We start from the raw sequence: 25,583 nt of genomic DNA, 5'->3' as shown, positions 1-25,583 counted from the left end.
TTCACTTTATTGACAGTAAAATAACGTGCTTCTTTTCTATTGCTTTATAACAGCAGAAGGTCTGTTCAGCAGTCATAATTGCCTCTTTCTAGAGTTCCCTTTTCCCATTTGTTTTGTCCTCATTGTCTTCTTATCTTCCTCTTTCACAGCCCATCACTCTCTTAATGGAGTCCGTTGATGCAATGAATCTGGCCTGTTTGACTGCTGGCTACTACAGATTACTGGTGGACTCTCGGCGCTCCATCTTCAATGTGGCCAAAAACACAGACGGTATGAAGACAGGCACATCTGATACCATCACAAGATGACTCATCAGAATGTGTTTAGTGTTAAAATAGACATGTTCATTTCTGTTTCCTTTTTGCAGGCCATGCAGCGAGAATAAAGCAGAACTACCAGGCCATAGAGTGTACATACAGCACACACATAAAGTATCTGAAGACAGGAACAACATGAGGTGCAGCCAAGATTATTCCGACCAAGAGTTTGAATACCTCGACCACGGGAGGTTGTGAAATCCAACCGGTTTATGTAACCGAGATCCACCAGACCCATTCAATGCACATGGCAGAAAGAGCGGAGTGCTGCAGAATCCCCTGCTCCCAAACTTACCTCAATATCCCAAGACCCAAACCCCAAGACTCCTCCAGGGGTGCAAAGGTCTCCTTCATATTTGGAGATCCCCCCTTGGACAGCGTAAACCCCCAAAATCTGGGCTACCAGAGACTGATGGATGAGAGCCCAGAGATTCTAGACAATCACAGCCCCATGTACAGGCGACTCGAGGAGGACTATAAGATGATGGATGCCATAGAAGAGGGGGAAGGGTACCCCTACTCCACCAAAATCTTTGGTACCACTGAATGCATCGAGGAGCCACTGCTGCACGACATCTGCTATGCTGAGACGACAGATGACGCAGAGGACGAGGATGACATCAGCTGCGAAGAGGACTTGGTGATGAGTGACATTGACAAGCCCATGTTACTCTCACTCTCAGGGTCCAGCGATGACATCATTGACTTGACCTCCCTCCCTCCCCCGCCGGAGGGGAACGATGAGGAGGACAATGACGTACTACTGCACTCTCTTAACCTGGCCATCGCTGCTCCTCCTCCCGGTTTCAGGGACAGCTCAGACGAGGAGGAGCAGCAAGGGGCCGGGTCCAGGGCCAAGGGGGCCCGCAATGATATCCCAGTGTCTCTTATTGATTCAGTGCCCACCCACAGAGCAGAGGGCCACGGGGAGCCTCTGAACGATGCAGTGGTGTCCACCTTACAGGCCCTCGAGGCGCTGGCTGCATCTGAGGAACAGAGTCCGGCGCAGTCGGAGAGTAGCACAGGTTCTCCTTACACAATTGTAACGTTTATCCATTAACACCACACATGTTCCAGCCATTCATTTTTGATTTGTTGTTGTTTATTTTCATTTTTCAATAAAACCCATTTTATTCTATGTTTCCATTCGTGTGTGTATTCCTTCATTTTTTTGCATTTAAACCGTTGTGTTCTTCATTATTTTCATTTTCAAGATTTGTTGTTTTGTGCTTCATTTCCTTTGTTTTCTCCTATGCAGACTGCATTATGTTGGATGTTTGTTGATTTTATAGGAAGCTGAAAACAAAAAAGCCATTTATGACACTAATTTTAAATAATATCTTATTTTGTATTAAAAAACAACAACATCATTTTTAATTTCATCCGTCAACTGGTGGTGTAATGTAGAAGTCATCATTCATCTCTCCTAATAACTATTTTAATGTTCAATCTTTTACAATTTCATGTGCCGTAAATGTCATTAATGAGTGTTTGTCTCTCTGTGGTACACAGGTGTAGAAATATCACGAGCATTTAGTCACTGACTCCTCAGATTCTGGCAACGAGACAAATTCCTCGGAGATGACAGAGAGCTCCGAGCTGGCCACCGCCTCAGAGACACTCAGACAACCACCTGAGGCTGCATGTGGCCATGACAGAGGGATACCATGCCAATGAACGATGAGAAGAGAGAGGGCACTGCAGCTGCTGGTGGAAGTGTGGGAGCTATGCAGTACAACCCCCAGGATCATCCGGAGGAGGAGGCCAAATCAACTGCCGTCGCCTCCTCTCAGATCTTTCACTCAGACGGCGGTGAGATGGAGCCAGAGACGATGGAGATAAAATCAGTCAGTGAATACTTCACCAAAATGCACATGGGCTCAGTAATGAGCAGGCAGAGAGGGAAACAGAGGGAGGCAGAGAGCAGAAGCCAAGGAGAAACCTGTGAATCCTCTGATAGAGCTCACGGGACTCCTCAGGACATAGCCAAAGAGGAGCTCCCTCACCTTGTCGGGAGGTATAACGCTTTCACTGTGAGAGATTCCTATTACATGAATCAACTTGATCTGGGGCGAACTCACTTTAAAGATAGGCATCAAAAATGGCAGCAGAGAGCGCCTGGAAACAAAATGGCAGAGAGTCTGTCTCCAGATTGTGTGAATGACTCACAGGCTTCCCACGCAGAAAGGTTGACAGTAAAAGGAGAGAAACAAGACTCGGATGAACGAGGCCAACAGTTAGATGCACACGTTCGCTCCCCATCCAGAGGGCCTGCAGAAGGAGACGCTGCTTCACAAGAGAACGAGCAGCAGCAGATTAAGACTCAACCGCAGGAGCAAGATGTCACGCGTTTGCTACGAATACCACTTGAGCACAGCGCATGTCATCGATTCAGAGTGAAGGCGTTCATTCTCTCCAAAGCTCACAGTGTTCCTCTATAGATGCCGGTTGTAGCACAGGCAGCAGCAGCTGCGTCACTCCCATGGATTCTCCCCTTTGTGCCACCGACAATATGCATGTTCTGTCAGAGTCAACGCTCAAGGGACCTGAGGTTACGTAACCGCTGAGGAGAGAGCTTATGGCCCCCAGGTCAGGGGAAGGTGGGCCATCCCATAGACCCCACCTGCTGAGGAAGATCCATGCAGCCACCAGTGCTGAGCCAGGAGTACGTGTGGCCGGGGAAGGAAGTCACAGACTGCCCAAGATAAAAGAAACCACAGGTAAACTAAACAGGAGGGTGCTTTCACTCTTTGTCTGTCTGTGTTAGTGCATAAAGAAATCAAAGAGAGTTATTTCACTCATTCACGGCCTACAAGACACCGACAAAACATTTTCCTCAGCTGTATGCAGAAAGATTTGCTCAAAGTGCTTTTATTGAAAATATCTGTCTCAGATTTCTGTTTCTCAGTCCCATTTTACAGACAACACTCAGTCTTACCCTTATCTTAATCCCCTATGAGCAGAGCACTTTGCAGCATAATAGCAAGTTACAGTAGCAAGGACAAACTTCCTTTTAACAGGCAGAAACATCAAGTAGAACCAGACTCAAGATGAAACATTTGGATTTCAATTTCGTTGTACAATGTACAATGACAATAGATATATGTTCTATTATATTCTATTCTAAGTAGTCTTAAGAGGTGTACATAAGAAGTAGGCATTGGGGACTCAGGTTTAGCCGAATGGTTAAGTTGTGTGCCCCATGTACAGAGGCTCAGGCTATGGTCCTACACATAGGCAGCCTGGATTCACTTCCAATCCTTTCCCATATGTTACTCCCCACTCTCTCCCAGTGTCCTGCTTATCTGCTGTCCTATCCTCTCCAAATGAGGCATAAATGTCTGAAACTATATCTTTAAAAGAAATCTGTAATGTCATCTAGTATAATTGACATTGATTAGGGTACAGTTTTCGAAGCCGGATGCATCATTATGGCTGTTTCCCATGAAGGCCCTTAAAGCTGGGGTTGGTAGTCAGATTTAGATACACTTTTTGTTATACTGGTTAAAATGATCTTTATGTCCCGATGGCAATCAATTTATAATGTGTTCTTAAGAAATAGTGAAAAAAGCCGCTATCTACAGCCGGAGTAAACTGGGAAAATACCAACCAATCCCTGCCATCAGGATCCAAATTACGAAACCAATCAAATCCCCTCCTGCTGTTCTGCCAGCCTCCTGCGCGTACATTTCATGTTTGATGGTGTTTTTAACTTTCACTATGTTAAGGTTTTGGTGTTTTCTTACCACTGAGTAAGACATGAGTTGACGTAGTGCAAAACCACAAACGATGTGCTGAGGACCGGTTTTGAATAAGTCACGATCATGTGGTCTCAAAGCTGCGGCGCTCGTGCATGTCAGTGGCTGCGTTGTTTTGGAGGGGGGGGGGTTAGACGGAGTCCTGAGGGACATGCTACATTCAAATTCATGATAGTTTTCCGTGACTACCAACCCTAGCTTTAAAGCTGGAAGTGACCATATTGGAGTGAGAGGGTGAATCTTGAGAGTAGGTAAGGAAATGCTATTCGATTAACGTCATATTTAGGGCATTTTCCCTTTTATTGGATAGGACAGCTGAAGAGAGACAGGAAATGTGGAGAGAGTGGGGGAAGATATGCAGCAAATGGTTGAGACTAGGAGTCAAACCTGCCCACCGCTAAGACGAGGACTATTCTCTGTACATGGGGTGCACGATGCTAAAATTGCTAGGCCAATAGCACCCCAATGGCGGTTAAATACAGTAAACTATCTGCTCATGGCTAGTTCATTGGCTGGTTAAATATACAGGAAAAGCTTACAGTAGTTAGTAACCTGGTTGTTCAACCCCACACATCTTAGAATGGAAGAGTGAGTACTGGACATTACAAAGTGGGAAGACCAAAACAGCTACCCCAATCCCCCTTTCAGATCTCATGAAATTAAATTTTTGTAACGAGGTCAAAAAATATTATCCAGTGTGTTAAGATGTTAATTCTACTGAAGAGCTGGGCACTGAAATAGGGAGCTGAAAGTGAACTGGCTTGCTTCTAGAATAAGCGTCAAGTGGCTAATGGAGAAGAAACAGCTAATTTTGGCACTTTTGAATTGGCTTCCTCTGTCTGCCGAGAGTTTGCTGCTTTATGTGGCAAAAGGATATCTTGAATATAGATATAAAAACCATGGCAAACAGTATCCACAATTATCTGCATGATGATAAAGTACTGAGACAGAAACATTTTGGGTCCTCTAGGAGTCCCAGAATGAAATGGAGGGCTCTCAAAATGATGTCAAACATTATTATTTTATTGGAAAATGTACTTAGAAAAGCTAACATAACTTGTTTTTCTTAATATTAGTGTGTTTTAAGAGAGATGCTTAACAGTTCTCTTTGTTTTCCTACTACCCCTAGTGTAGCTTGCACACAGCTGAAGAAGGTTGGAGAACAGTCATCTTTAGCTCTCTATGAGACCAGAACCACCACCACAACTACGTCACCATCATCTTTAAGAAGTAGCACAGAGCCCAGCAGGCTAACACAGGCCATCCCAGAGCCGACCCACACATTGTGGCTTTCCCCATAAGCGGATCTTCATGCGATTCTACAACAGGAAGCCTCAGGAAGCCACGCAAGGTTCGGACACTCAGGAGAAGCTTGAGCACCCATAATGCCGGGTTCCAGGAACTTCGAGGCTCTGTTCGAGAAGACAAAAACCTCACTTACAGGAAAGAATGGTGGTCAGAGTGGCCCAATCTCAAGATCCCCCAAAAGTAACAGAGGATATTTTCTTCAAAACCTTGCCCAAGAGCTTGTCCCAGGGTTCAGTCGCGTTGAATCCATCTGGTAGAAGGCTGACAAGAGGAGCCTCTCTGTCGCTTCCCAAGTCTACAACAACAAGGTTGGATGCAGGTACGTGGAGGTGTCGTGGACCGTTCAGTCACTGCTTCCTGAGGAGGAAGTCAAACACAGAAGGCCATGATGGAGACAGAGAAAAGCCCTCACATGCTCTGTTCTCTGTTAGCTCTGTTTCTTTCAATCGTAAAGAGGAATGCAGTCTTGAAAGCTGAGCAGAGAAGTGCAGCTTTAGCTATGACTGACACAAGCCTTAAATCAAGGCTAGATTGGTAAATCAATGAAGGGGAAAACCTACAGCCTTCACACAGGGTTTGCACTTGCAAGAAAGGATGCCTTAGATATGGTTAGCGTTTTGCGTTCCAGCCCCGGTCATTTTTCCAGAGGTGAGAAGCTGGAAGTCACTGAGGCTGACATGGATACACACTCCCAGCTGCTCTTGATGCAGGCCAAAGTGTTGGGCAGCGCTTGCGCTCAGATGGCCGTGGAGTACAGCAGCCCAGAGGAGCTACTGCTCACTCTGACGCACAGTTTTCACACGCTCTGCTGCTTGACGCAAGCCTGCATGTCGCTGGTTGAAGGCCTGAGCAGCGAGAGGGAGCGGCGTGAGGTGGTGACCAAGGTGGACGAGGTTGTCATGAACTACGTGTGTCTGCTGAAAGCTGCTGAGATGGCTTCAGGAGGCTCCCCCGGTGACCAAAGTGTGAATGCATTGACACATCACTCTGCCACCATGTCTACTATTATTAACACTCTAACTCACTCACTGCAGACACTGTTTGAAAAGTAAAACTGTTGTTTTTTTGTCAAGATTCTTGATTTGAAAGCCATACATAAGAGACATGGGTTTTAAAAAACCAATGTCAACTGCTGTGAAAAAGAAAACTTGCCTTGTGTATACAGTATTTTATTATGTAAAGTTAAATAAAATTATATGAATCAGTAAAGTTTTAAATAGATTATATTAAGGCCTTTATGAAGAAGAATAAATCACTCCTCTCAAGTATATTATCTAGTATATCAAAGGGATTATTTTAAAGATCAATTGGTTATCGTAGGGATTTAACATTTAGATTATCAGACTCTTAAAAGACACTTGTTTATATTGTAAAAATACTTTATGTTGAAGAAATGCATACACTATATTCAGCTCTTGACAAATCATTGCACATACAAAAAGATGATCCAATATGACCTTTTAATTTGCTGACTTCACCTTGATTTAATGAATACTTTACACATGAACACTGAGTCCTGTTATTTTTGTCAACATCATTAAATCATTAAAACTTTTCAGCAAGTCTTTTCTCAAATAACTTCTGTCTGACTGTTTTAATAAACACGTGTTTATCTGTTTATCACTATCCTCTCACACAATACCATGAATTTTATTAAATTGTGCAGTGGTTCATACAAATTCATTATTCCTGATTAGCTTTTCAGTTGACCTCTGAATCATTAAACCAGAAACAGAGCTGCACTGTTAACTTTTTTTTAAAGTTTGCTGCCGAAATTGCATTATTCATGCAGAAACATTGCTTGACCCTTGTTTAGTTTTATAACTATGTTTAAAAAATTCATCATATTACAATTTACTCAAGCCCGAGTGGAGGTAATGCATTCTGCATTAAATGATGATGAGGACCCATTTCACTTAGGAACTGGAGTGTTTACATGGGGACGTGTGAGAGGAGTAGAGCACATGCTGCATAGAGGCTTGTGGATCTGAGAGTCTACAGCTAAGCTAGCATCTCTGTGAGGCTGAGTGCTCATACAGAAAGCTCACAGTCAGTAACAAAGTCGTCTTTTCTGCTATATCAACCATATTTAGGTTGGTGGCACGCTTACATTGGTAACTTGCAGAGAACAACCCAAACTCGGTCAAGGCAGATGGTTGTCTAACATGAGTCTGGTTCTGCTCGAGGTTTCTGCCTGTTAAAAGGAAGTTTTTCCTTGCCGCTCTAACTAGCTAAATACTGCGAGGTGCAATGCTCATGGCAGATTAAGATGAGATAAGATCGAGTCCTGTCAGTAAGAGGGGACTGGATCATATCCTGTCTTGATGTTGGGTCTTTGTTTATAATATAACATAGAGTATGATCTAGACCTGCTATGTTCGTAAAAGCATCTTGAGATATCGTTTGTTGTGATTTGGCGCTGTACAAATAAAGATTGATTGATTGAAAGTACAGCTAAGGCTGATTTGCAGGGATTTTAGTCCTGAACCAAAGTATTGGACAAATTTGTTCTGTAACCTGATGATGGCAGTGGATGGAAAATCACAGACATGATTACATTTTATCATAAAGGTGGCATAAATGTTGGTGACAGATTGCATTCCAATCTATTCTACAATTGTTGAGATATTTTAGTATGGACCAAAGTAGTCGCCTTCCCTGAATCATGTCTAAAAGATTTTCCTGTCCTTGATCTTTTATGGTTTAAATACCACTGACAAGGTAGATGCTCTAACTAAAACAACAGTGTTGATTACTGGCTAAGGACATTCACTGAGAGGCCAAAATGCACACACACTGTCCAGACAGATTGTGTGTATGAATATTCATCAGCTCTAAAGCAAGGCTGTCAACGTTAACACGACAACTCCTTAATGCAAATTCCTTTTAACACCACACATTTTTTGGACAAGGGATTAATGCACGCATGTTCTGTGATTATGACCCTCGGCCCCGTCCTGTGGGAAATAAAGGCAATGCAACTGGATGACAAACAGAAACGAACCTGATAAGAAAGATGGGATCACTCAACAAGACCAAAGCTAGTTGCATTTACCATCAATGGCAACTGAGTCACCACTGAAGCAGATCGGGTCTCAAATAGATAGTCTGCAATGAAGACGCCTTGACAACTCTAAAAGCAACAAACTTTTACCAGTAGTACCTAAATGGCTGGCCTGGCTGGCTGCAGCTCACAGGCCAACGAACATTGTGTTGGATCCAATAACTGCACATATGATTAGCCTTCAAGAGCCACCATTGGTAACTTAGATCAGTGGTTCCCAAATTTGGGGCTGGATACCCCTGGTGGGTCGTGGAAAACAGTCATAGGGGGGTTGCAAAAATGGCCCTCCAAAATGATTTAAAATTGCATATTTTAATCCATCATTATAAAGATATAAGCAAAATAGTGGTCACATTTTGATCAAAAATAAAAATGTTTTATCTGTTTTCCATTTTTCTTTGTTGCCTCAAGCCCTCTGAGGTGACTTGTGGCCCTTTTCCACTACACAGTTCCAGCCATACTCGACTCGACTCATTTTGGGTTTCTTTTCCACCAGTATGAGTACCGACTCACAGTGGGCGGGGTCGTCATAAACACTGCTGCGCGAAACTGCGTTCACGTCATTTTGAACGCAACACAACAATCAGAAACAATGGAGGACATGGAGGCAGCTGTTCTTGCTGCTCGGTCTGTGGCTTTTTTGTCGCAGGCCGGGTGAGAGAGAGGAAAACACAAGAGAGCACAAAAATACTGATGTTGTTTTTTTAAAATGGCGGGTTGGATTCCTGTATTGGGCGTCGCGCTCATGACTCTTTGGTGACGACATTCTCTGACCAATCAGTGGCCGGCAGTCCGTCGACGTCACCCTTTAGTATCGGCTCAGCTCGCTTGGAACCAGAGCAGAGCAGGTACGAAAAAGCGCCCGTGGAAACACAACACAAACCGAGTAGAGTCAAGTCAAGTCGAGTAGAGTAGGGCTAAGATGGGCCGGTGGAAAAGGGCCATAAGCCAGATAAACGACAGCAGGTTAATTTATAGCAGCACAGGGAACACAGCAATTTGTGCACAAAGGTAGTTGGTATAAGTAGTAGTATTTTTTTTTTACTGACCAGCAAAATTAAGTATCTTTTATTTTGTTCTATTTTGTCAATTTTTGGTTTTGCCTAGTGTATTCCCACAGCAGTGAGGAACATTTCAACTCCTCAGGGGACAGTATGGGTCGCTGGTCTCCGGCACTGCTGTTCTGGGGGTCAGGGGTTGAAAAGTTTGGGAACCCCTGACCTAGATCATTTGATTCCCAATTTAAGATAAACACAAGGCACTTGTAAGAATGGATGAGCACTCAGTGAAGAAACCCACCAAACTATGCCCTTTACTGATCAATTTAGTAGCCTACCCCATGGCTCCTGATGTCCCCCAAAGCCTGAGATAGAAAGGACAGATGGGGAGTTAGAGCCAGCACATCACTGGGGTTATCAAGTGGGCACCTCACTTCATTTAATTCAGCCCACATCACCTCAGAGAGGTTAACAGTTAACTCTGGCGTCCCAGAGCAACCCCCCTCCATGCCAGCTCCCTCTGTCCATCAAATCCACTAGCAGAACACCCCAATTGAATAGCCAAACCCATACATTATTGTCACGTTCAACAGACCCAGGCTCTGTAAATGTAAGCTCCAGGTAGTGACAACACCGATACTACCAACTCTATCACCTGGCCCCTAGCATACTCCACCACGCAGCACAAAACAAGAAGAGTCTGCAGCTAGATATTACAAGACAGGGGAGGCAGAGCCAAGATGAGATGCTGGTCTAGGCTATAACTCATCCACGGCAAATGTAGGTACTGGTAAAACATTGTTAATAACTACTTAGAGACTGTCTTAAATCATACAATTTAAAATGTAATTAATCACAATTAGTTATGATAATTCTGTGATTAATTAGGATTCAAATTTTTTGACAGCCCTACTGTTGAGCCAAATTCTATCCGCACCACAGAACAGAGGATTCTACATGATGCCAGAATAGAATGTTTACCATGAAGAGTTGGTACACCTCAACCCATGCGCTGGGTTTCACTTTCCAACGTAGGCTAATCAGAAATGAAACTGTTCTTTCCATTCCTGGGGGCCACTGAATAACCACAACTCCTCCAGGTGTGTTTTTCTCTACTCTCGACAAGACTCTTTTCTTGATCTTGATACTCCAAAGCAACCCTGTCATGGAAACTTTGTCATGAACCATGTTCGCAGCACTATATTGCAGAAAGCAATAATCAAGTGTTTTCAACCAGTAAACGTAAAGGTTGGAAGATTGTTATGTAGTGGTTTTTGACAAAAGGGAAGTGGTGCTGGCTAAATATACACAAAATGGGCTTACCCAGCCATCTGTTGCCTTCATCAACTTGGGACCCATCATCAATGTTATGCTTCTCTCGGCACTTGATTCACTCAGAGCTCCTAGCAGGACTGCTTTTAATACTCAGGTGAACAATGTTCTTCCATCTGGTGAGTGACGTTAAGTTTTTTTTTCCATATGCTGGTATTATGCAGGCGTTGTTTCTAAAGAAAGGGGAGGAAATTATTTTCTTGTGCTAGTTTTTTGTTATAACATTAACTATCATGTCATATATTTAATCAACTAGAATTGTATCAGTTCTACCTGATGTGCGTCACAAGTAATTTCTTTTCAATAGCATTCCACCTGCTAAACTCTTCAGTAACACACTTATGTTTCTGTTCAGATGTGTATGGTGTGGCTGGACCTGTGGTGCTGTCTCTCTACATCCACAGCCAGCGTTTTTTACCCCAAAACTTTGCCATGTAATGTTACTGAGACCAACAATGGCAGCGTGGTGACAGTTGACTGCACTGAGAGAAGACTCTTGGATATCCCCCTTGGCATCCCCAGAGACACTACCAATCTGACGCTCACCATCAACCATATCCCAAGATTAAACTCCACCTCTTTTCGCGGTCTGGAGAACCTGACTGAGATTGATATGAGGTGCAACTGTGTGCCCATCAAAATCGGCCCCAAAGACAGAGTGTGCACCGCGGGTTTGACGATAGAGGGAGATACTTTCACCAACCTGCTGAATCTGCAAGCCCTGTATCTTGATGGAAATCAGCTCTCCAGTATACCCAAAGGTTTGCCTTTAAATCTGATCCTGCTGAGTTTGGAAGTCAATCACATTGTTGATATTTCAAAAGCAAACCTCTCTGAGATCAGAAATATCCAGATGCTTTACCTGGGTCAGAACTGCTATTTTCGTAACCCCTGTAATATCTCCTATGAAATAGAGGATGGTGCTTTTTTGCAGATTAAAAATTTAACATTGCTAAGTCTGAAGTCCAACAACTTATCTTTACTCCACATCAACTCCCAACAAGCCTCAAGGAGTTGTATCTTTACAACAATAACATTCCCAACATCACTGATGAGGATTTTAAAAACTTAACAAACCTTGAGATTCTTGATATAAGTGGAAACTGTCCTCGCTGTTACAATGCTCCTTTCCCATGCACCCCTTGCCCAAATAATTCCCCACTCAATATCAGCAACGCAGCTTTTAAGATGTTGACACAGCTCAAGACGCTCCGGCTGCACAGTAACTCCTTGACATATGTCCCATCGGAGTGGTTTGCCACCACAACAGAGCTGAGAGAACTTGATCTCTCATCAAATTTTTTAGCGAGAGAATTAGGATTCACCAAATTCCCACTCTCCCTGGGCAAACTGGAGGAGCTTGACCTTTCATTTAACTATGAGCTTCAGAAGTACTCCCAAACACTGAGACTACACCGCAGTTTCTCTTCCCTAAAATCTCTGAGAGTTCTCAGAATAAAAGGCTTTGTGTTTCAGCAGCTAGAGCCGGAGAGTATTGATCCTCTAAAGCCCCTAAAAAACTTGGAGGTGGTAGATCTGGGTACAAACTTCATTAAAATGGCAAACCTTAGTATTCTCATGGAATTACAAAGCTTTAAAATCATCAGTCTCTCTGACAACAAAATATCGTCCCCCTCTGAGGGCCAGAATGTTGTTGGTTTTTCTGGGGTGGAGCCCTTGCAATGGTCTCCCATGTCAGGTTCTGCAGAGTACCAAAGTAGGGAAGTGAGAGAGATTCATTACTTTAGATATGACGAATATGCACGCAGCTGCAAATACAAAGAAAAAGAACTTGGAGTTGTCACATCCTTTGTCAATACACAATGCAGTCAGTTGGCAAAACCCTGGATGTCAGTAGAAACAATATATTCTTTTTGCATTCAAGGTTTTTAAATCTTAAGGACCTGAGATGCCTCAATTTATCTGGGAACGCAATGAGCCAAAGTCTGAATGGCTCTGAATTCACCTATCTGTCTCAATTAAAATACCTTGACTTCTCGTCAAATCGCCTTGACCTGCTGTACTCCACAGCATTTCAAGAGCTGACAAGTCTGGTCATCTTGGATATCAGTAAAAACAACCATTATTTTGAGTCAGAGGGTGTAACTCACATGCTTAACTTCACCAAAAATTTGAAAACCTTAAAGTACTGTTGATGAACCACAACCAGATCTCAACTTCCACTAACACAGAAATGGAGAGTGAATCTCTGGAGAGGTTAGAGTTTATAGATAACCGGTTAGATATGATGTGGAGAGATGGAGACACCAGATATTGTAATTATTTCAAGAAGTTGGTTAGTCTGATTGTACTCGACATATCTACTAACAATCTCAATTTCATTCCAGAGGAAGTGTTTAGTGGTTTGCCTGACAAACTGTCTGAGCTCTATATCAGAGACAATAAACTGACCAGGTTCGAATGGGGGAAGCTACATCTTCTGCATTCTTTGCAAGTCTTAGATCTAAGCGAAAACAGATTAACTACTGTTCCACATGTTCTTTCCAACTGTACCCAATCTCTCCAGAAGCTCATCTTACATAAGAATCAAATTGTAAAACTCACGACAGATTTCCTCAAGAATGCCTACAACTTAAAATACCTTGATCTTAGTTTTAACAGCATACAGTACATCGACAAATCAAGCTTTCCAGATGATGTCATTGATCACATGACCACATTGCTATTAGACAACAACAAATTCCAGTGCACTTGCAATGCCACTTGGTTCATCAAATGGCTCAACAGCACCACAGTGACAATCCCCAAACTCGCCACAGATGTCACCTGTGAGAGTCCAGGGCACAAAGGGGTCACCCGGTCATCTCAGTGGACCTGCTAGCCTGCCAGCACAACTACCTGTCCATCATCCTCTACACCCTCATGACTTCCCTCATCCTCAGCTTCCTCACCCTGTCCGTCTCCAGTCACCTCTTCCTGTGGGACGTTTGGTACATCTACCACTTCTGCAGGGCCAAGCTCAAAGGCTACATGCGCCTGTCCTCCCAAAGCTCCGTCTACGATGCCTTTGTGATATATGACAAAGAGGATCCTGCCGTGTCAGAGTGGGTGTTGAAGGAAATGTGCTTCCACTTGGAGGACCGAGGTGATCGTCCACTGACGCTGTGTCTGGAAGACCGGGACTGGATTCCTGGGTGTCCCCTGATTGACAACCTTTCACAGAGCATCCACAAAAGCAATAGGACCGTGTTCATTCTGACCAGCAGGTATATCAAAAGTGGGAACTTCAAGACGGCTTTCTACATTGCCCACCAGAGGCTAATGGATGAAAAGGATGATGTGATTGTACTGATCTTCTTGGAGAAAGTGCAGTGCAATTCAAAGTACTTGAGACTGAGGAAGCGACTATACAAGCGGTCAGTGCTGGAGTGGCCCACAAACCCTCAAGCTCAGCCTTACTTCTGGTTCACTCTGAGGAGTGTATTAGCGACAGAGAGTCACAAACAGTACAACAACCTGTTTAAAGAGACACTGTGAATACAACAATACACTGTCATGACAGGTTCCTCTGAGTTTTATTTGTCTGAATGAAATTATCTGGGAATTACATAACATCTAAAAGGGGGGGAATGTGTTACTGAATATTTTTTGTGTATACTTTGAATTCTCTGTTCCCTTTTACTCATTAAAGAAGTGGCTGGCATGCTTCGAAAATCAAAAATTATAAGTTACATTCTGTTCAGGCGGTCGATGAAACTGCCAGCAAATTTCAAAACAGGGAAGTGAGACTGATGCACTTCCTCGCTCACATGCTGCCTCTGTGCCCTAACTGTTGTTGTGAGAAACGCACAGTTCATTGCTGCTTTAATTGGCTTCAGAAACAGATGGCTCTTTTTAATGCATATTGTTGATGTGTGAGTGAACATCACAGAGGTTATACTTTTGGAAACAACCTGTTTTTCAAAGCTATCCTTTCAGGATATTAAGGAACCAATACAGTGCATGCACGATGGTAAGTTTTATTGACACAAGTTCCTCTGTACTTTTCAGCTTTGCTTTGTGTATAGCAAAAAAATACAAGTATGGACTTTAAACTTATAAACATGTTACTCATTTGACATCTGACACTGTACTATATGTACTTGTTATATGTGTGTGCATTTTAAATTCATGTTTCTGTTATATAATGATGAATTACTTTGTGCTTTTGTTTTAAGAACATTCCAAATTCCAGTCAATATCCAAATCAAAATGACTCTTTGGACTCATTAACAACTTTCTGCATTTGTTGTTCTCTCATACACATTTATTAAAGATCTCCCAAAACTATGTGGAAAAGCTAGAAGGTGTGCATCTCTCCTTTTCAAGACGACCCCATCCGATTCAAACCTAAATTACTCATCTTGCAACTCAAGTCAATATCTAAAGTAGGGCTCAACAATGTGGGAACTTAATCAAATTGCAATATTATATATTTTATGATTTAATATATTATAATTCATGCTTTTAGAGTTCTGTGATACAAGGCTATCACCATTACACACACACAATTTCTGTCTCATTCTGAAACTCACTCTCGCTCACAAACACACCGTCACACCCTCTCTATCTCACATTTTTAATTATATATATCATCTCTCTCTCTCTCTCTCTCTCTCTCTCTCTCTCTCTCTCTCTCTCTCTCTCTATCTCTATCTCTATCTCACACAAACACACACACACACACACACAAACCACTCATGCCGTTTTGAATGACATTCGTATGGAATTCACATTTTTCGGTCAGTGATCCCTGTGCAGTGGTATTTGGCATACTTGACACACTGGTGGTCAATATTTTGGCCATGCCCCTCTCACACATGGCTCTGTGGTGTATTTTTAGTGCTGGTACAGGGTGGTTAGTGTTGCCTTGTGAAGTGTAAGGGAGAAGCAGTCGCAAGGCAAGTACTGCACCAATGTACTGCTCCTCGTCAGTATCAAGTAAAGTCAAATCAAACTTTATTTATATAGCCAATTTAAAACAACCGCAGTAGGCCAAAGTACTATACAAGCTTAAAAACACAACCAATAACAAAAAAAATGTTAAAAAAGAAGATACTAAAACACAATAGATAACACAAAAAAGCCACAATAAATATAAGCAAAATAAAATGTTGGGATGTCTCACTCAAAAGATGTTAAAAGCCAACGCAAAGCAGTGTTTTTTTTTAGCAAAGATTTACAACTCTCAATGGTCTGAGTATATCTAATATTTGCCTTTTTTAGCCTTGATCTTGGCATATCTAAAAACGTCTGGTGAGTTGAACTTATCTGGATATTATCTCAAACGTAATTGGTTGTTCATCATTAGTCTAAACCATGTGACTATAAGGCCATCACTCCAAAAAACATATTGAAGTCCTGAAACTTTAGCAGTAAAATGGGCAATAGATGTTTGGATAACCAAAGACTTCACTGTGTTTTTATCTGGGAAAAGTGTTCTGTATCATGAGCTGGTGCTTGCTAGTGAGGGTTAGAAGAGAATAAAAGAGAGAGAGCGATGATAGTGATGAGACGGACAGTAGTAGTAGTAGCAGTAGGTAAAAGGTCAAGATCCCAGTCTTGTAAGATTAAAGATGCTGAGCACAGTTTGCAGATAAAACACAGCAACGCCTCAGCAAACCACTCAGAGCTGTTCACTCAGATGTTTAACGATAAGATCGCTTGCAGTTTTGGATTAGCAAATCTTAACACACATAGAAAAAAAACCCACATTACCTTTTATTTATTTTACCAGCAAAACTTTTCAATTTAGAGTCTAACAGCTGAACCATTTGTGAGCAGTGAAGATATTTATTAAAGTCAATAACACAGGATATTTTACAATATTTCCAATCGGTAGAAATCTGAATCATATTCCCCTCAATGTAAAAATAAATATCTTCACTATAGAGGTGAAACATTATACTTATGTATGTGTCAAACTTTTAACAACTTACATCTATAAGTTAACCATCATGGGGTCCAGAGCTTTCAGCCGCTCTGCCCCCCACCTCTGGAACTTCCTCCCACCAGACATCCTTAACATCAACTCTCATTCCATTTCTAAATCCCATCTCAAAACACATATTTTAAACTGACATATTCACTCAGATTACACCTCTTCACTGCACTGCATCTCATCCTGTTCATTTTACTTTTATTTAATATGTATACTGTATCATGCCTTTTCGATTGTATCTGCCTCCTTTTTATATCGTTCTTTTTTAAACTCTGCCCTGTACGGTGGCATTGAGTGCTCAGAAAGGCACCTTTAAATAAAATGTGTTATCATCATGTTTATTATTATGATGATTATTATTATCATATAAGGCGAAGGGAAGCTTGGACTGAGAACTGATGTTCAAAGTATACTGTAAAGCCTTTTGAGGAAGAAACAGGTAGTGTAACGGTTAAAGTCATAAGGAATAAAACACCATTGCATCGTTAGTACCCTCTTCATTTTTTCTGCTACAGTTTTAATTTAGGCTGGAATAAACACAACCTTATGGTAGTGAATTTCCCTAATGTGAGCAGAATTTAGATAAACATTGTGTTGAGTATCTAACATTTGCTCTCACAGACTTATTGACTTCCTCGGAGCAGGTTAGTTAATAAGCACCTTCTTTTAACACCAGGCCTGGCATCCAAAAATACATAACGCTGACAAGGTGCAAATAAACCCATGAACACAAAAAGCATACACAAAACATAGCATCTATTAACTGCAACACAAAAAGCAGTATTTTTTTTTTTCATCTCACACCACTACCACAGACTTGTCCCTGTGGTCATAACACTCATTGTTGAGCAAAAGCCACACAGTCCAGTTGCATATTTCAAAATTTAGACCATAAACCCAGAGCAGTTATTACAGACGCATGAAAGGAAATTTACAGGCTGCTGCCACCTGCTGGTTAAAGGTGTTACCATTCTGGCACACAAATGTTACAGTATTTCTCAGTTGCTAAAACACTAAACCCTTTTGTCTGAACCAAATTCCTTAGCGACCTGAACCCATGTATTCAATCAGTCCCTCTTTTGGAAAAACCATAAACACTTTTCAACTGGTTAGACACAACTTACAAACACATTCTCACTCACTAAAACACATGTTGCACTGTGATGCACTTGTGCTGCATAATGGTTAGCACAGGTAGCAAAAGTTAAACACATTTGAAGCACAGGAGTCACAGCTTAAACACAACCACTCAAAACTGATAACACTTGTGGCTAATGATGTGAGGAAACCAATATAATAATATAAGTCAGTTCAGAGAGCACTGGTTGTTGAAGGTTGTACAATGGACAGAAATAATCTGAGAGGCAGAGGAAGAGTGTGTAAGAGGTGGTCGAGGAGGAAGAGGAGGGGAGCGAAATCGAGAAAGACAAAGAACAGTAACTTCTGATGAAATACGAGCTACTGTGATAGACCACAGTATATTTTTTACTGTATACAGCTGCTAAATTCAAAGAGGATTTTTATTATTGGTAAATTAATTTAGCCTACTGTGAACAATGAACATGATTTCTACAGCTTCATGTCCTGAGCATTGTGATTTCAGTGTTTTGATGTAGTGTGTTATGACTGCTCAGTATTGTTTTAATTCTGATTGACTTGGGGTATGATCTGACAACATTGTTTGGTTTTGCAGGAAGAGTCAGAGGTTTGGTGAACGTAGTTTGGAAATTGGGTTTTGTGCTCATCGTGTTGAGAAAAGCGTGGTGGATGTCAAAAAATGTGTTTTAGCAAATGAGAAATACTGTAATACTGAAAGGATGAGTGCACACTTTGTCACAATTAAAAAATATACATTTAGGCGTAGAATAATGAGTTTGAAGAAGTTGTGTTAGTAAGAAAGGAATTATTTATGAATTAAAAAACACTTTGAGGTCCAAATTTACATCTTTTTTTTTACACACCTGAATATTTCACTCCCTATCATTTGGCACACATTGTATATGGCTGACTGTGAGATATTTACTGCATACTGTACAAGTTTAAGTTACCTCATTTAACCAATGTCATTGTTTATCTACAGACCTTCAAATGTTGGGTGCACCTCCTCCTGCTCTGTCTGTGTTGTCATCATGTACCTGCTGCTAGAAAACCTGAATGGATGAGACCACAGTTCCCATGTGAGGTCACCACATACAACTCCTCTTGTATCCTGTTTGACTGTAAATGGCGTAACCTGAAAAAAGTACCTTTTGGAATAACAAGTAATGCAACCGACCTCGACTTGTCAGAGAACTCCATTAAGAATATTTCTGCTGATTCTTTTTCTCACCTGCTGAACCTGACTCGACTCAACCTCGGCTTGGCAAACCAGGGGGAAAAAGTGATCGTTGCTGCGGATGCTTTCAAAAATCTGACAAAACTACGGTTCCTGGGACTGTCAGGAAATAGTCTGACTGAAACTCCTGGCAATCTTCCTGATAGTGTGGAGCTCCTTGAGCTGGACAGTAACAAGATCATCAGGCTGGATGACAGGAGCTTCGCTGGCTTAACAAACGTGACACATTTATCTTTATGTAGAAACTGCTACTTCTGGAATCCTTGTGGGAAATACTTCACTGTTGTTGACGATAGTTTTAGAGTTATGACTAAACTTGAATTTCTGGACTTGTCCTATAACAACATAACTAAAGTTCCCAAAAGGTTACCTCCATCATTGAAAACTTTAAAGCTGGGTACGAACAGAATACAGTACATTTCTGAAGATGATTTTTTTGGGCTGCCAAATTTGACAGACCTCCATATACAAGGGAACTGTCCAAGATGTCACAATGCTCCATACCCCTGTGTGCCTTGCCAAAACATTTCTATTGACATCCATCCAAATGCTTTTCATGGTTTACCACAGCTTGAGGGTCTAGCCATGGGAGGAAACTCCCTGACCCACGTGAAATCGTCCTGGTTTGAGAGGTTGACAAAGCTTAGGGTGTTAATCCTGTCATTTAACCTCTTGTTCGACGTAATTACCAAAGAGGCAACATTTCTCCAATACCTTCCCAAGCTGGAAAAACTAGATCTCTCATTTAACTTTGCTTCAAAGTGCTATCCTAAATCTGTAAGACTTGCTAAAGAGTTTTCAAATCTGGTGTCACTTCGAACTTTGCACATGGAGGGTTTGGTCTTCCAGAATATTGGGCCGGACACACTCAGAGCTCTGTACGGGATGAAAAATCTGTCCGCCTTAAACTTAGGGACTAACTTCATTATTCACTCAGAGTCAACAATATTTCAAAATCTGTCCCACCTGAAATTGATTTACCTAGCTGAGAACAGGCTGTATCCAACAACAGTGACAACTGCCCCACTTTCATGCGCTGGAAACAATCAGGAGTCAGACTTTTCTACCTCACCGCTCATAGGACATCCAAAGATCAATCATATGAGTTGACACACGGCCTTATCCAACAAGAGTGCTTTGACGCTGGACGAGTGATCATCCTCAGCTCAAATAATCTCTTCTTCATTTCTCCAAAGCAGTTTGAGCACTATGGAAACATTTCATGTCTCAACCTGTCAGGGAATGGGTTTTCGGCAGCACTTAACGGCACAGAGTTCACCTCGCTTCCCAATCTGACATACCTGGACTTGTCATATAATAAGATTGATCTGGCCTATGACTACGCCTTCAATGAACTGAAAAAACTACAAGTTCTAGATCTCAGTCACAATTCTCACTACTTTACAGCATACGGGGTGACACTCAATTTGAATTTTACTCAAAACCTGCCTGCCCTAAGAGTTCTGAATATGAGTCATAACTTAATTTCCACATTAACAACAAAACGCATGTACAGCACGTCTTTAACAGAACTTCGCTTTACGTATAATTATCTGGGCACTCTTTGGAAGGAAAATGAGAACGCCTATAAGATGCTTTTCACCAATCTTACTAATCTCACAATTTTAGACATATCTTACAACAACATCACAAAGATTCCAGACAACGTGTACGAATATTTACCACGCAACCTCACCAAACTACTTATCAACAACAACAGACTCACTGATTTCATATGGGACCGACTGGCACGTTTCCCTCAACTTGAGACTTTAGACTTGAGCTCTAACTCTTTAACTAATGTAACGGGTTCAGACTCGAACATCACGCAAACTTTGACATTCCTTGACTTGAGTCATAACAACATTTTCCAGTTGGACGATGGATTTCTAAATGGTGTAAAAAGCCTCAAGTCGCTAAGTCTTAGTGGCAACAAACTGACCATCATCAACCGAACCACCTACCATATGTGGTCTGGAAGTCAGATTGAGAGTCTGCTCTTACAGGAAAACCCGTTCCAGTGTACTTGTGATTCATTCAATTTCATTCTGTGGATTCAGAGCACTGATGTAAAGATCCCTAGACTGTCCACTGCCGTGACGTGTGACACACCAGCAAATCAGAAGGGTCAAGCTCTGGTGAAATTTAACATTAACCAGTGTGTGAACAACAGTGAAGCGTTCCTGATCTACATGCTCACAAATTCCTTTATTATCATTCTTATGTTTGTTGCAACACTTGTTCACTTGTTCTACTGGGATGCCTCCTATGTCCTGCACTACATGAAAGCTAAGATTAAGGGATACAGGTCTCTGAACTCACTTAAAAGTGCTTATGACGTCTTTGTGATTTACGACACCAGAGATCCGCATGTGACTGAGTGGGTGATGAAGAACCTGCGAGTGAAACTGGAAGAGGAAGGGGAGAAGCATCTTCCTCTGTGTCTGGAGGAGCGGGACTGGCCCCCAGGGGTCCCACTCATAGACAACCTCACGCAGAGCATTCGATACAGCCGCAAGACCCTCTTTGTCTTAACAGAGGACTACGTTAAGACTGGGGTTTTTAAGCTGGCTATGTATCTGGCTCACCAGCGCCTGCTTGATGAAAATGTTGATGTGATAGTGCTGCTGATGCTGGAGCCTGTCCTGCAGCGCTCTCATTTCCTGCGCCTTAGGAGGCGACTGTGTGGGAAAAGCATTGTGGAGTGGCCAAGAACAGCTGCTGCAGAGCCTTGGTTTTGGCAAAATCTGAGGAGTGTGGTGAGAGTAGACAATCAGGTGATATACAACAAGACATATTCAAGGTACTTCACCAACAACTGACGCAGGGATGAAGATGAGCTGGCTCAATAATGTAAAAACTGTTGTTTTCTATTAAAGCTGATGCGATTCTGTACAGTTTTTGTCAAAATTGTGTTATAATCATCCGCTGATACAGTCACATTTACTGAATTTCTATATTTTGTTTGAAAAGGTTTCTGAATAAATCATCACATTAATTCTGAGACTTTTTGCTGTGTGTATTATTTCTACCTGCAGTTTAGTCTCAATGATAACTACAAATTTTAGCAAGGTCACAAGTCTATCTAACCACGGGACAGGACTATTACCACTGGAAAATAAAAAAGATTAAGGTGCAATATATATCTTTTTATTATTATGAGATTAAAGACAGAATTATGACTTTAATCTAAGAATTCTAAGATTGAAGTCAGAATTATGAGTTCAATCTCTGAATCATAAAATAAATATATATCACCTTAAAGTTTTTTTAATCTAATAATTCTGAGATTAATTTCAGAATACTGACTTTAATATTACAATTATGACTTTAATTTAAGAATTCCTTATTTTGAGAAAAAGGTCAGAATTCTGACTTTTTATTTTTAGAATTCTGATTTTTTTCTCAGAATTATGCCTTTAATCTCAGGATAAACCAACAAAATATATTTTACCTTAACTTTTTTAAAATCTAAGAATTCTTTGACTAAAGTAAGAATTCTGACTTTTTTCTCAGATTTATGACTTTTACCTGGGAATTATGATTTAACCTAATAATACTTAGATTAAACTCAGAATTCTGACTTTTCCTCAGAATTATGCCTTTAATCTCAGGATAATCAAAATATATATATTTGACCTTAAAAAAATTAATCTTATAATTCTTAGATTAAAGTAAGAATTCTGACTTTAATCAGAGTATTCTGACAATTAGCTTTGAGATTAAAGTCATTTCTGACTTTGTCTCAGAATTCAGAAAACAATCTCAGAATAATAAAACTATATATATTTCACCTTAATTTTTTCTTTCAGTGGCACCAGAACAAGATACATCTCTATTAAGTGTGCTTGTCCAAATTAAATTATCAGACAAACAAAACAAAAGTTCCACATTTAAGCACAACCACACTAAAAAAGTCCACACTGCACTTCTCCTACCTACTGGCCCAGTCACTTCCTCCTTAGTGTTCCTTCCTGGCAGTTCCTTTGTTTGCCCACATGGGGTCGTCCCTTGCACAGTTTCGATAGTTACAGCCTGCAAGTTAAAAACTAACCCAGCAATAAACTAATTCCACTTTTCTCTGTTGCCTAAATTTTGCTCGCTTAGCGACAAGAAGAGGCATCCCGAGCCGCCATGATGCTAAATCTTATACTGTGCAGACAGGAGAATTGTAATTACGCTCACCTGATATGATGCAGGTGGTCGAACTGAATCAATTTCACTGAAATTAATGCACAAACAACTATTATCCTTACATTTAGTTACTTTAACGCGGGTATATGGTTATTATATATAAGTTTTAACGCGTAAATAGTTTTTTTTTGGGGGGGGGGGGTGTTGTGGAAAAGCAAAGGTTCAGATAAAACGCGTGACGTCACATGCTCATTTGCATGCCACGCAGTATTTATAGAGAGACTGACGCTCCAGACTTCACTCTGCCCCCTGAGCCAGCCAGACGTGTAACCTGTTATCTCTCTGAATCAAACTCCGGTGAGTATCTCAATGCTTATAGAATAAATGCAAGTGAATTAGAGTTTGCTTTTACTAAATCCTTTCTGTTGAATGCTTTTGTGAACGTTTGTGCGTTTTTGTTGCTCCCAAAACGGTCCTGTTTCAACATCAAACTGCAGCCTATTTTATGCGCAGGATGGAAATGAAGCAACTTAAATTTAATCAGAAAGTACCGAAAAATTGACCTACTTTGAGTCTTTGCAAACTAACCTCTTCAGTCACTGAAATTGTGTAACGTCGGAAATTGGCTTTCCTTTGTAACCCAGTTGCATGCTTTTATCAGATTTATATGTTTTGGGTTTTTGCACAAAACGCCACAAACATTCATCAGCCCTCGTAAGCTTTGTCTTGTAGCCAGTTTTTATTCAGGCAGATCTTAAGACACTTGAAGGCGGTCATCTTGATTTCTTAGAAGGGCGGTGGTCCCTCAGCTGCACGCGTTCACTGACTGACACAAAGCTTTTCACAAGTCAGGTGCTGAAAAACAGGAGTAGAGCTCATGTTTACTGCACGAAATGCCATGTTTGTTCTCAGCTCCTGTTCACTGTTTCTGTCAAACAGTCATGTGAATTAAACTTGAAGCTGGACTCTGTTAATTCTCACCTCCTAATTACCTGTCCACATGCTCAGGTGTGTTTATGATTGAACTGGATTGAAGGACAGCATAATTAAATTTCTGAATCTTTCCATTTTAGAGCTTCTGCAGACATGGGTGACAAACCAGACGTCAAAGAGGTCGAACAATTCGACAAGACCAAGCTGAAGAAGACGTCCACTGAGGAGAAGAACACATTACCAACTAAAGAAAGTAAGTCCAAACGTATTACTTTAAAAAAAACATTTTTTATATAAACAACTTGGACAACTGTGTGAATTAATAATCAAAACTTATTTTCTTTGCAGTCATCGAACAGGAAAAGGCAGGGTCATAATGACGACCAGTCCGACTATGCACTGTACATTCCACAAGCCTTGCCTTTTTAAAACCAACATGTATGCAAGTTGAAGTGCTTAATTAAAAAAAATTAAAAAAAAACAATGGCCCCAACACCTCACTTGCCCAAATGTCCCTTGTGCCGGAAGGAGTGTGGCTTCATATCGGCATTGGGTGCCTGGTCATCTGTTGCTGTTGTACCAATGAGCTGGTGTGTCATGAAACAACTGAGGGACCTACACTTGGGGATTCGTAATCCTGCTTGTGCCACTTGTGAATTCTAAGTGTTTTTGTAAAAAAATAAATCTGGAATGTGCAAGTTTGTTAAATATGCAAAATAAAAAAAATGTTAATTGACTTGACTGTGTCTGTGGTTTCATACAGATTCTACTGCTTTATTTATTCTCTACCCACACTCTTTAGTAGTTACTTAAAAAACAAATAAGCAAATAGTTCAGCTTTAAATCTGAAGCAGCTCTGCCAGCATGGGAGCACTTTGAAGTTAGGGCATCTGTCTGCAATGGTGGCACAGTGAAGTTAAGTGACCCCAAAAGAAATGACTAAAAATCTGCGTAGCTAAACCTTAGAACAGCTTGCTCCATATTTAAGCAAGGGCTAGCCAAAAGCCAAAGTTCTAGCTCAGGAGCTATGATGTATTCCTTAATCTCATGCACATCTGGCCTCACTTTCTTGTGCACTTGAGGGATGAGCATCTACAATCCTGGATTCTTCAGATAAAGAAGGCATGGGATTGAAAAAGGTCAACGTTTGGGCTACTTTAGCTATTAAACTATATAATCAGCATTTTCTGGGTCTCTGAAAAGGCAACACTTGAATGTGTGCTTGCTTTACAACAAAACATAACTTGAGGCAGAACTGGGATAAATCTTATGTTTCATACCTCCTCTTTGGTTCAATCAGCCTTGCAGTCATGTTTGATCCTGTACGGTGTACTCAAAAGCTCATTCTTTGCAGCTGCACCAAGCCTGAGCAGGATCCCAGCCTCAGTCCCTCCCCACCCTGCCTCCAGCTGTAGCTACAGCTGCTTCCTACTGTGAAACTAACAGGCGGCTCTTGACAATGT

General features: G+C 41.3%; 3 protein-coding genes and 1 long non-coding RNA gene across 5 annotated transcripts in view; all 4 read left to right on the top strand.

The window, feature by feature from the left end:
• The window catches only part of frmpd4 (FERM and PDZ domain containing 4), a 30,905-nt gene extending 24,342 nt beyond the window's left edge, over positions 1-6,563 (top strand). The window contains 7 exon segments of the mRNA XM_034694016.1: positions 150-328; positions 420-1,342; positions 1,830-1,854; positions 1,856-1,928; positions 1,930-1,986; positions 1,988-2,350; positions 5,914-6,563. Of these exon segments, the coding sequence (XP_034549907.1) occupies positions 150-328; positions 420-1,342; positions 1,830-1,854; positions 1,856-1,928; positions 1,930-1,986; positions 1,988-2,350; positions 5,914-6,435 (2,142 nt within the window). The 3' untranslated portion in view covers positions 6,436-6,563.
• Positions 6,564-10,529: 3,966 nt separating this feature from the next.
• On the top strand, positions 10,530-22,057 carry tlr7 (toll-like receptor 7). The gene is given in 7 exon segments (XM_034693926.1): positions 10,530-10,896; positions 11,133-11,754; positions 11,757-12,608; positions 12,611-12,913; positions 12,916-13,578; positions 13,581-14,750; positions 18,799-22,057. Coding segments are annotated over 6 exon segments (3,150 nt in total). The 5' UTR covers positions 10,530-10,881; the 3' UTR covers positions 14,276-14,750; positions 18,799-22,057.
• Positions 18,887-22,057, top strand: LOC117820215 (toll-like receptor 7). 2 transcript variants are annotated; one of them, XM_034693930.1, is made up of 2 exons: positions 18,887-18,922; positions 20,928-22,057. In XM_034693930.1, the coding sequence occupies exon 2, from the start codon at positions 21,021-21,023 to the stop codon at positions 21,873-21,875; it is 855 nt and encodes a 284-aa protein (XP_034549821.1). In that variant the 5' UTR covers positions 18,887-18,922; positions 20,928-21,020; the 3' UTR covers positions 21,876-22,057. The 2 variants fall into 2 exon arrangements, with proteins under 2 accessions (XP_034549821.1, XP_034549820.1); XM_034693929.1 differs by lacking the exon at positions 18,887-18,922 and having other exon boundaries at positions 19,968-22,057.
• A 1,434-nt stretch (positions 22,058-23,491) lies between these two features.
• LOC117820219 lies at positions 23,492-24,856 on the top strand. Its single transcript, XR_004632722.1, has 3 exons — positions 23,492-23,544; positions 24,261-24,373; positions 24,469-24,856. It is a non-coding gene; the product is annotated as an uncharacterized LOC117820219 (long non-coding RNA).
• The last annotated feature ends 727 nt before the right edge of the window (positions 24,857-25,583 follow it).

Source organism: Notolabrus celidotus, chromosome 10, assembly GCF_009762535.1.
Source record: "Notolabrus celidotus isolate fNotCel1 chromosome 10, fNotCel1.pri, whole genome shotgun sequence".
Classification (NCBI taxonomy): domain Eukaryota; kingdom Metazoa; phylum Chordata; class Actinopteri; order Labriformes; family Labridae; genus Notolabrus; species Notolabrus celidotus.
Note: the sequence above shows the minus strand (reverse complement) of the source record. Positions and strands in the feature narration are given on the sequence as shown.